Source organism: Melanaphis sacchari, unplaced genomic scaffold, assembly GCF_002803265.2.
Source record: "Melanaphis sacchari strain LSU unplaced genomic scaffold, SCAv2.0 Contig50_pilon_pilon, whole genome shotgun sequence".
Lineage (NCBI taxonomy): Eukaryota > Metazoa > Arthropoda > Insecta > Hemiptera > Aphididae > Melanaphis > Melanaphis sacchari.
In genome coordinates, this window is record NW_020271344.1 from 833,668 (window position 1) to 846,158 (window position 12,491).

The following is a 12,491-nucleotide window of genomic DNA, read 5'->3' on the forward strand; positions in this document are numbered from 1 at the left end:
ATATTTATTAGGTATTGTTAATATTATTGGTATTCATAGATATATTATATATTTTTATTATTGTTTAACAATACCATTATTGTCAGATTAAAGTTATCTTTTCAGATATTTGACACTAATTTTATTTTTAAAATTGGATAAATAAATTATGTATATATAGATAATTATTAATTGGTCATTAGTTTTTTAATAATATATCATATTATTATTATTATTATTATTATTATATTATAATTTATTGCTAACGGTTAGAAATAAAACAATGATAAAGTATATTAAAAAATTATAGAATAATAATATAAATATAAATATCAACAATAAATTTTGATACCAGTAATTTTTTGATTTTATGTTAAATTACTTAAATCCTTATTTAGTTAAAATTATAAATGATTTTAAATTAGGTTAATTTAATTAATTTATATAAGGTGAATAAAAGATTTGTATTATTATTATTAAATCCTGCTTATGGTTAATGATTAATAGTACTTTTAATTATTTATCACTTACTATAACAAATTTTGTCTTTTATGAGGTTATTGTAATCTGTAGATTGGCATCCAATTCCTGATCATATTTAGTTATTATAACTTACAGTTTTCCTTTAACAAAAAAATGAAACATGTATTGGAAAAAATATATATGGCCATTATTTATTAAAAATTTTCAAAATATAAATATTAATATACCAATGAATATAGTTTATTACTTTATTTTGTTTATTAATGTTGTTATATACCCCCTTGACAATTAGTGAGTACGTATTTGATGTGAGTTGTGTATAATAACTATAATAGGTAAATATTATAATATTGTATACTTACATCTGTCATTTGTTACTATAAATAAACGCGTTCAATGTCCATATAGTATGATAAAATAAATGTATGATGTAATTGTAAATATTAAATAATAATGAATTTTTATTGATATAATAAATATTTAAATTGATGTTAATTTCCCACGTTTATTATGTAATTAAACAAATACCTATAAAATATTGATACATATAGCAATTTATTTTAATTTCGTTGTCATACTATTATTACGCATTACTCAAATTCCGTTAGTGATTATATTCCTTAGACAGAACTGATAACGGATCAATTCCAAACTCCAAGGTGATGAAACATTTTATCGACCATCCATTAGTCACTGGAAAATGCACAACGTTTCTAATCTTTTAGTCTTTATAGCATATCCAAAACAAACCTTTCAGAGTGTACAAGTGGCTTAGTAATAATAATTTGCGTTGTCCCTGTATTGAATTATAGTTTTGTGGGAATGTTTAAAGTGTTTTTGGGTGGAAGATTTAAAACCGAAGTAAAACTCAAGTCAACTGATGCGTGTCATTGTGCTGTGATCACAGAAATAGAATACTATTTAAACTCGTGACCATAGCTAAATATGACGGACGAAAGTTGGATAGACCAGAACAAAATCAAAAGTTACGAATTTCTACTTGGTGAGTAACGCTATTAATCTCGTGATTAAATTTTGTAATATATATATATTAATCATTTGTTCATTGCTGAACGTAGAACGTTTGGTAGGAGGAAAGATGGCTGTGTACATTAAGAAATTTGAAATACTCCAAAAAGAGACAGCCAACTCCATCATGCTTAGCGATTGTGTGCCAGTCATAATGGACCTAATCACATGCGATCTGAATGTAGACAAAGCATTACGACAATCATTGCTCCGTAGTCTTGTTCAAAGTCAGTAAAAAAAAAAAAAACTTTCTCTGCTATACAGTAAATTTTGAGTCAATAATAGATTATTACATAAAAAAAATGATTTTGAGTAGTGACGGTTTAACTTAATTTTTCAAGAATATTTTATAATATTAAAATAAAAATACTATAATTATTATCAGTATTAACTGTTATTTACGAATATCTAAGTAAATTATGGCTTTAAGACTTGTGTGAATAATTTCGTGGTATAAATAGCTTTAAACCAATCAAAATATTTTTTAGATTTTATAACTTAGATTAAATAATAATAAATGTAGTTAAAATGTTTCAAGTACCTATAAATGATATTTTTGAAATTACAACAAAATAACATTAAAATCAAAATTAAACTAGAAATTTCTTTAAAAATAAAATTGCGAATTTATATTTTTGAAATTATTAGGTCACTGTTAGAAAAAATTAAATAAATCTTATAATAAATTTCAAGCTTTAGGTATAATTTTCAGCCAAAATTTAATTTGTGAATTTTTGTAATATTGATAAATAATGTTAAAATTTGAGCTTCAAATTCTTATGAAAAAAATTGTATCTTAATATTCTTAAATGCTATAAAAATAAAAACTTTTTTAATTTTTGAAATTTTTGACTAAACCCCAAATATAGTTATTAATATAATGTTCTTAGAACTGAAAATAAATACAGTTGTAAAATTATTTTATTCATTGTTGCACAATCTTCTCAGCATCTAAAATTGAAGAATATATTAAAATCAAAATAAAACACCTTCAATCGGTTCTAACTGGAATAATAATTATTTATTAAGTGGTTGTTTCGTCGGAAAATGTTGTACAAAAGCTCTCGGCTGCATGGAAAACAGATGTCCTGTTGGGAAACCTGGTCCGAGTCATGCGTGAACACGTCATGACACAATACAAACACTATCAACTATATACACATAATGTGGTCATCGTGATGAAGTGTTTGGCACAAGTTATGTGAGTATGACGTAGACTGTAGAGAACGCAATTGAAATATTTAAGATTTGTACTGCTATGAAGTTGAAATACATTTAGAGAAATACCTAAAATATCCTGTGGTTGCTTGTACTTGAAAAAAAATAAAAATGTAATATTTATATTCTATAATGTAGTCAATATGTTATTTTTGGTGATTTGGCTTTAATGAAAAATGTTGTGATCTGTGAACTTTTTTGATACTCTTTTTATAAGTACAGTTAATTAGATAATGATGTTATTAATGGTTAATTTCCTCCTAATGTAATCCGTAAATATTATAACAATATAATGCAAACATAAACTATACACTTTTTATATTGCAACGTACGTACAAATTGTTATATTATTTAAAATTAAATTTAAAAAAATTATAGAAAAACGTATATTTTAAAGAAAAAAAAAATACTTGAATATATTTATTTCAAGATCTCATGAATATTTTCTTATAAACAACTATTTTTAAATACTTAATTTTATTATTAATTATTTTCATTATTTTTAGTACTATTATTATTTTGAAGATTATGAACATATTATATCACATAATCTACGAATTCCTACATGGGCTTGGATAAGATAAGTACGTCTGTACATTTGACATCAGTTTAATAGTAACAGTAATAATATTAAAAATATTAAACTAGTACCTATGTAGATATTTACATATTATATTATGCTATTTTCATTCCAAGAGTATGGTAGTATATAAAAATTAAAACATATAATGTTTAGATACTGGGTAAGTATGGTTTATTTTTATTCTAACCTATTATTCATTTTTTTAGTATCCATATGTTCTTATTAACTATTAAATATTAACTGATTATAATCTATCTATAAACTATCAAATTTATTCCATTTGCTAGATTCAGTATTTATCGTGTTTATATAAAATATTCTTAAAACATACGCCGTGCGTCGTAAAATACCTACAAATGGAATATATTATGATATTTTGTCTATACAAGTTTGTATAGATGAAAAATGTAATGGGGCGCAACATATATTTATGCCCAATAAAGATAATAAAACTTTATTCATATTGAAACATATAATCATCACGTGCAAATAATTGGATTTTGTATAGGTACATTAAAATGGTACAATAACAAAAACAAATTACTAAAATCGTTTATGATAGATACCTAATTCTTATTATGTTCGACAGAGTAGTAAAAACTATATATTATTTCATACTTAGGTATTTTATTGACTCTGAATTAGTTTTATATTTTCTACAGGAAAAACAACAAATTTAAAGAGAACAAGTTCATCCAGACCACGTATTTAGTGGGTAAAGATAGTTGTACTATGTTAGATGTACTTCTGAAACCCATGCAGTATCTAGTAAGCATGAATAAGATGTTTAACGATTTGGGTTGTTTGTTGCTGAACACCGAGGATACAAACTATTTAGGCGAAATAAAACGTTATTTAACTCAGGTATAAATCGAAAAAAAAATATTATTTTTATAATAAATAATAAATAATTCACAAAAAAAAAAAAAACAACATAATATTCGCATTATATTTTATATAATCATGTATGCGAATAGTACTATTTTATTTTGTGAACTCACAAAACATATTTTATTGGTATTTGTAGGTTTTTAACAAGATCCAGAGCAAACTCGATCTAGTATCGGAAATTATCGATCAAATAATTAAACAGTATGAGGGACGGTGCAACAAAACAAAATTAGCCGATGAAAAATGGAAAAAAATAAAGTGAATTTTTTATAATACATTTTCACGAATAACTATTATATCATTAATTGCAAACCATTTTATTGTTGTTTCAGAGACAAACTCGTACACATTTTTGAAATCACCATTGTTGCACCTTGTTCGTTTACTTTCAATTTATATTTAAATTACTATTTTCCTAACGAAGAACACCTAAATGAGTATTTAATCACTTTAATTATATAAAAAAAAGGTATTATACATAATCAAAATTCTCAATTTGTTTATTTGTAATTTTCTTTTGCATTATTACATTGGTTATACATTTTAATAAAATTTATTTTTATTAGACAACATTAATTCGACTATAAGTTTTTTTTTTTTTAGTTTTACACTTAATTCAGTAAAATTTACAATTAAGATTTTTTTTAATTTCATAAACGTTAATTATTTTAAATTACTATTATTTTATCTAAGTAAAAATGTTATGACTAATTATTATATTCTAACAATTAGTTTATAATACATAAGGTAGTTAAACCTTAGTAATTTTTTTTTTGTATTTTTTATTTCGTATACTTCATAAATTAACAATTTATTATTTTTAAATGTTTATTTTTATATTTTAATTAAATTTTTATGATATGTTTATATTATTTATAAGTATTTAAATTTAAATTTTATTCGATTACCGAAGAGTAACAGCATGTATTTTTCTATTACCGTAGTAAACGATATGGAATATTAAGTAAGCCGTAATAGATATTATTTTTGTTTAATTTTAATTTTTTAACTTGTAATCATAGTTATGACATGGGATTTACATTTAATAATATTTTGTTAAAATATTCAAAAACTATCATATTATACTTATTATTATTTTTGTTTTTCAATCGGTTTATAACCAATATACATTACATATTAATTATAAGTGTTGAAATGTTTACATCCATATATTATAATACCTAGCTTTATTAAATTATACTCGCACATTTTATTAAAACATAATTTCTAATTATGGTGTTCATTTAATTTTTTGAATTGTCAAATTCATGTTAGATTTTAAATGGAGCGATGAATGTATTAATTTTATAATGATGTGTTTGAAAATATTTTTTAAAGTAAATTTTCAACATTAAGGCTAATTTCTGGTATTCAATCAGGGGATCAAGAATAAACAGTTCCTGGTACCGTTTCAAAATAATTAGAAACTATTTAATTATTTGATAAGTTGGGTTACAGTACCACTATGGTAAACAAAAATAAAATATGAATACTAAGAATGCTTAATCTAACTATATTAATACTTAATACATTTATATGATAAAATCAGATTTTTATTTTTTTGTTTACTCACCTAAATCAACTCTAAATCACGAATAATTTTTTTGTGAAAATGTATTAACTAAATTACATTTATAATTTATAATGTATTTATAAAAAACAATTATATTTTATATCTATACTATTAATTAGATAAGTAAGTTAATAAACATTTTTTAACAATCAAAATTCTGTTGAAACAATTTATTATACATCGACCGCCTTACAACAATTTAAATTACACTATTATAAATGTATACATAACTACACTTAACCTGTCGCCAAGGTTGTATTTCTTTTTTTAAATATATAGGTATGGGAGACGGGCCTCCGAAATAATTTTTTTATTAATACAAAAGTTGATAAAAATCAAAAGTAAAAAATAATAATAAACAAAAATATTATTATGAAAAACGTAATTTGTTTCCCCTCCCCAACTGTCGCCTTTAAATTGTATTTATTTAAGCCTTGCTATTCACCTCTTGTTGTTGTGCGCTTGTGCTTATATTACTACTATTATTATTTATTATCAATTATCATCGTTAACTTAGTCAGTCTCGATAGAAAATTGATGAGTGATAACTGTTTTCATATCAGATAACACGTGGGGCCGTGATTGCTTTATTTGAATTAGTTACCGAGTCAATAAATATAAAACAGCAACGCGCTAAGTAATCATAATCCAACCAAATCAGTGATTAATTTTATCTCTATTCTACATCCAATGTTCATTTTATTTTACCAAAACAGGCTTAATACGAGTATACGACATATTAATTATTTTTATATTATTATATTATATAAAAGTTAAAAATATAAGCCAATTCACTAACATAGTATATCTATATAATCGGATTTTCACCATTTGACATTATTTCTGTGGTAGAGTATGTTAGTACCTATTATTACGATTCCTCAAGCAATTAAGTATTACTTCTACCACATGCAGTGTTGACACAACCCTGCCCTAGTGTTTTCTCATAGGTATATATATATATATATAATTATAGCAGTCATAACTCTAAAAATCCATTATTAGGTAACCCATAGGTACAGTGAAAATAATTATTTATTAATTTATGACGATAGATTTATTTCAGTATAGTCTTTGTATGTAAAAATAAATATAATAAACATTTTATTATAATCAATACATTTTTTTTGCTTACAATTTGTTTGTGTTTATTATTACAGTTATTAAAGCCATTAGTGATTTCTAATTTTTAAACAAAATTAATGCTAAATAAATTATAAATGTATTAGTTATTATATTAAATTTATTTATGTAGTCTTACTGTGAATAATAAATTGATTGACATAAATAATTCTAATGATCTTGAAAAAGAAATCTATGTATGTATTAGTTTTATAATTAAAAATACAGCTGTGTGCAATGATTAAATCGTATGATCATCGCAAGTTATATAAAATACATTACAGTGATTTTCGAACAATTTTTATTAAAACAACGTCTAAATCGTAGTTGTTCGTATGTTTCACGACTTGATGTAGTTTTTTATCTGCTAAACATGAACAAGGATCAGGTTATGTTTAGGCGTATGTAACAACACACGCGATTGCGATTCATTTTCAGTTTTACACGTCAGATTAGATCTCGAACATTGAAATAAGACATAAAACATAAAACATAAATGTATTACTATTTACAGCCTATATGTATAATTCGTAAACAGTGTACCAACATTCGTGTATTATTGATATGATACTAAATATTCTACAAATAATGTGTGATTTTTTTCTGGCTGTTTCCGACATTTATTCATTTATCACAAAATTTACTATATACATTAATAGGATGTATCACATAGTGACTATAACTGCAATTGATAGGTAAGTGTATTTCGCGGAGGTTGTAGGTATATAATTTTGTAATGCACGTACATTTTTATAAAAAAAAAAATTATAATATTTTGATCCATGATGTTAAAAAACTCAAATCTATAAATGCATTATAATTTATACAGCTGTTTGATATCCATCCAAAAAAAAAAAAAAAACAGATTTTTATTATTTTTATTAATATAAAACGGGTAGTGGATAATATAAATTCTAAGCGTTAAATTTATGAGAGAAATCCGGATCTAATTGAACTAAAATGTCTGAATATTCCTGAATAGGTAATACCTATTAGAAATATTACATGCTTGAACGAATTTTTCAAATACTTCTTACGGAATAGAAATCTTATCATCGTACATAAATTATCCATAGAGCGGCTAAAGCCATATAAATAGGTCCATGAAACGATTTCGGCACAAATATTTTTATTTTGTGGCTGAATATAATAGGTGTGGAACAATATAACGCAACTATACGATTTATATACAATATATGTCTATAATAATATGCGTAAAGTACAAATGTACGAGGAGAATAATATAATATTATACAACATTTTTTAAAATTCTTTCTATAAATTACTTAAATATATTTTAAAATCCATACAATATAATTTTATTCATATATTTTTTAAATATCTTCTATTATATGTTTGATTATAGTGTATAAATTCCTATATAAGCTATATAATTAAATCACTACATAAGTATTTAAACCGAAGAACAATTATGTGCCTATATTTTACTATTTAATTATTTTATAAGACTATGTAGGACACAATTTGTTTTAGAAATGCGTTAATAATATTATTATGCGTTAGTTTTCATAAATAACTATGTAACACGTAATTCTATGATCACAATTAATTTTAGTTGGTTTTGAAAAAAAATATTTAACAATTTATTCACTTTAAAATAATGATTGCGTCAACTTACTTTTCATTACATTTACTATCAAGTGTAATAACTCAACTTGAAATTACAAAATACTAAATAGTAATATTTATATTATAATCACTAGGTAGAGACAATATAAGTAAACAAGTTACCTACATTAAAATACAAATATCTAAGAAAGTATGTTTTATTGATATAAAATAGCAATATTAATCGAAAATATAATTTATATATTTATACAGGTTGTAGAAAACTAAAAAAAAAAAATGTCATAAAAATGATTTTAATCGTTGTAAATAATAATTACAAAATTATATGTCAGTATGTCTATTTAAATATCTTAGATTATTATTATGCAATCCATTTAGTTCTATATAAAATATGTAGGTATTCTATCACATAAATTAAATCACGTCATACAGGTGGATAATGACAACGTTTGCACGTATCCACCCTGCATACGTGGTAACTTTTTATCCTTACACTGCGTCAATGTCATCGACCTGGTACTGCACAGGTCTTAGTTCATCGTAGCCTTTCAAGAAAGTAACAGTAGCAGTATAACTAGTTTATACAACGAAAACAGTCCTTTTCCGGACTACTTAACGCGGTTAAAGATATATAGCTAATATCGATTGAATGTTTAATTATTTTAAAGGTTTACATAACATATTATAATATAGAACTTTAAAGTTTGTACAGCTTGTCAAATAAACATATTTTCAAAAACGTTTTTAATTTATGTTAATCTATATTGTATAATGTATGTTATATATTATAATCGATTGTTTTTGAGACAACCAAAAATCATTGAAGTTACCCCGGCTTAACATGTTTTAAAACCTTTTTTATTGTGTTATGTTCGTGAAAATGACCAGACTTCTTTTATGAAAACATTAGTAAGGAAAGCTGTTTTTTAAAAAGTTAATTAAATAACATAAATAATTTTATACACTTATAATTCAAAGAAAAAATTAATAAAAACATCATGTGGTGAGGGTAGGAAATTATATTCTATAGAACGCGTTCATTGGATAATATATTATCGTATTTAAGGCGTTAAAGTACACAGTTTAATATAAGTTTAATTAAAATATATAGAAAATTAGAAATCAAGTTAGTATGTAAAAATATATTTAATTAGATATACAAATAACTCAAAATTGAAAATATTTTCTGATAACATACAAATATAAAATTTAATGCTATTTTTGATTGTACATAAAAAAAATATAATGAAATATCCTAAACTTACAAGATCAAAATTTCAGTATTAAAATATTTTACGTTTTAGCAGAGTACAATGGTACATCATATTATGATTAAATATTAGAACAATATAACTAACTATTTCCTAGTGTTAAATTATAAATACAGTAATATAGACAGGCGTAAATCGTTTGGACGAATCAACCCAAAATATAATATGTTTGGGCGAATAAATATAAACCGTTGGGCGAAGATTATTAAAAGTAGTGGTATAGATATTAATAATATTATTATATAAGTAGATATTAATCTATAGTCAAAAATAATAAATTAAATTGCATATAATATAATTAGTACATTTTAATGTAATCTATTGGCTTTGTATGAAAATGCTCATAATATTATATTCAATAATTAATTTAATAAAATCATATAAAATATGAATAATTAATAATAAGTGTTATTTAAAAAAAATATTGGTTTAGATATTAATAATATTATTATATTATAGTTAAGTAGTAACCTACAGTCAAAAAATAATTTCACTCGCTCAATCTATTAATGATAGTTGCCCAAATTTTTGGTCAAAATTATTACCTTTGCCCAAACGACCATCGCCCACATAAACATCTATAATTTTTTACTATATAAGTCAATTTTCCACGAATCATGATACCTTTTTTTTTACAAGTAAGTTGAGAGTTGTTTTAGCTATACTTTCATTGTTAGCCATTATAGTCATTAGTCATTATAATTATTTCACTAGAGCTTATTTCAATCATTATTCACTTACAGTAGAGATGCAGAGTCATCTATAATTACTAAAATCTATTTTATGTCATATGTCTTATGTCTGAAAATAAATATCTTTTACTATTGAGTATTGGAGTAGCTCAAAATGTTGGTGCAAAGTTGTATTATAACTTGTATGTTTATATATATATATATAATATATATATATATTTGTCCAAAAAAAAATATTATTATTTTCATTTTAAAATATTATTATCATATTTTAATTAATAGAATGCCTTAATAGCAGTTCTTAACCTAGTAGATGTAATCGAATCAATTATAAAATAAAATACTAATGATGACGCGTACCCATTAAATCGTATAACATACAGATATACAATACAAATTTGCCCGACAATTGATTTTCAAGTACACATCTAGATTACTTAACTAAGCGATACCTTTTTAATTGCGTTATAAAATAGGCCTAATTTTGTACTTATTATGTAAATTATATTATTTTTATAAGCCCTCTCTGTAGTATATTATGTTACGTTAAAATATCTTTTAAAACTAATTATCTGGATCGCTACAGTTCTGTGCAGTGTAGGTAAATTATGGTTTACGAGAGTAGTAAGACGCAATCTTCAAAGATAAACATGTAAATCTCACTTCGTGTGATTTATATTAAGTACTATTACAGGATTTAATTTGGAAGATAGTTTTCAAAACATAATATTATATCGGATTACCAAACGAGTTGTATAGTTAACATATATTCCATCGGAAGATTGCATTTGTAATTCAACAGGCTATGTAATACCGAGATAGCATAGTTAGATTTCAGTGGTGTTGCAGTATATTTTAATAAAATACATACCTACTTAAAAATGGCCAGATCACACTATACATAAATTCTAACACAGTAATCTCGACTAATAAATCTAATAGATATATTATTATTTACTAATAGTCAGCTTGAGAATATCTATTAAATAATATGCATATAGTATATAAATAATTAGTAACTAAATTGTGTAATAATTAAAAATAAATAACATTTAACATTGATTTATTTTTATAAAGTTCATGATAATTATTATCAAGTTTATAATTAGCAATTTATTACGAACACACATAAACAATATAATATATAAATCTGTGAAAATTGGAATAACACTATGTATCAGTGATATACTGATACTCAATATATGCACGTAAGCAACGACCGCGATGACTACATGATCTAAAAACGCTTTTCAATGTTCTAGCAATTCTAATATACTAGAAATATTTTGTATTCGATTTAAAAACTCAAAATGTATTTTAACTTCGTTTGTTAGCCACTTGTGAAATGTATGTACGTATACTTAATTTATGTACATTTATTTAACAACCGTGATGCTCAATAGTACGAAATTAATAATAATTTACATCAGTTTACAGAAAAACAATATTTTAATGTTGACTAAATAATAAAGTTATTAATTAAGTACAACTTATAATAATTACTAACTATAAAAAAGTGAGGTGTTCATTATACCTAAATGCATCATATTGTGAACAACTGCAGGATATTTCCTTTCATAATTAGTATTATGATTAAGAATGAAAAAAGGAAAGTATTTTATTCTGATAAAACAACAAGGTACTTTATAGTGTATAAGAGAAAGGGAGGAAGAGGATCAGCACTTCCATTCATCAGTCTTCGCAATAATATAAAATTGGCTGCATATGACTAACTACTAATTAAATTAGTTCCAGATTATGTATTATAGTAGACAGTAATTATGTTAAGGGTATAAATATATACTTTATCTTATATAAGAGAACCTCAGGCGACAACTGATTCTTATTTTGTTCTGGTAGGCCTCAGACTACGCCTAATAATTTAATAGATTTTTATTTTATTTCACAATATTATTCAAAATTTATTACATACATGAACAATAAGTACAAGTAATAACAGTGATTATTTGATTTAAATAATACATTTTAGTGCAATTCTTAATGCAAATTCTTGAAATGTTCTTGTATGTGTGAAGAATAAATTTTTAAACCTTGAATAC

General features: G+C 23.7%; 1 protein-coding gene across 1 annotated transcript; it reads left to right on the plus strand.

Annotated features, from left to right (window-relative positions):
• Positions 1-1,339: 1,339 nt before the first annotated feature.
• Positions 1,340-4,645, plus strand: LOC112599402. The gene is made up of 6 exons (XM_025346304.1): positions 1,340-1,465; positions 1,542-1,718; positions 2,521-2,692; positions 3,955-4,156; positions 4,320-4,441; positions 4,516-4,645. The coding sequence occupies exons 1-6, from the start codon at positions 1,408-1,410 to the stop codon at positions 4,643-4,645; spliced, it is 861 nt and encodes a 286-aa protein (XP_025202089.1). The 5' UTR covers positions 1,340-1,407.
• The last annotated feature ends 7,846 nt before the right edge of the window (positions 4,646-12,491 follow it).

Coding starts and splice junctions, on each gene's coding strand:
- LOC112599402 (XM_025346304.1), top strand. CDS start 1,408: ATGACGGACGAAAGTTGGATAGACCAGAACAAAATCAAAAGTTACGAA. Junction 2,693..3,954: donor AAGTGTTTGGCACAAGTTAT/GTGAGTATGACG, acceptor TATTTTCTACAG/GAAAAACAACAAATTTAAAG. Junction 4,442..4,515: donor GAAAAATGGAAAAAAATAAA/GTGAATTTTTTA, acceptor TTGTTGTTTCAG/AGACAAACTCGTACACATTT.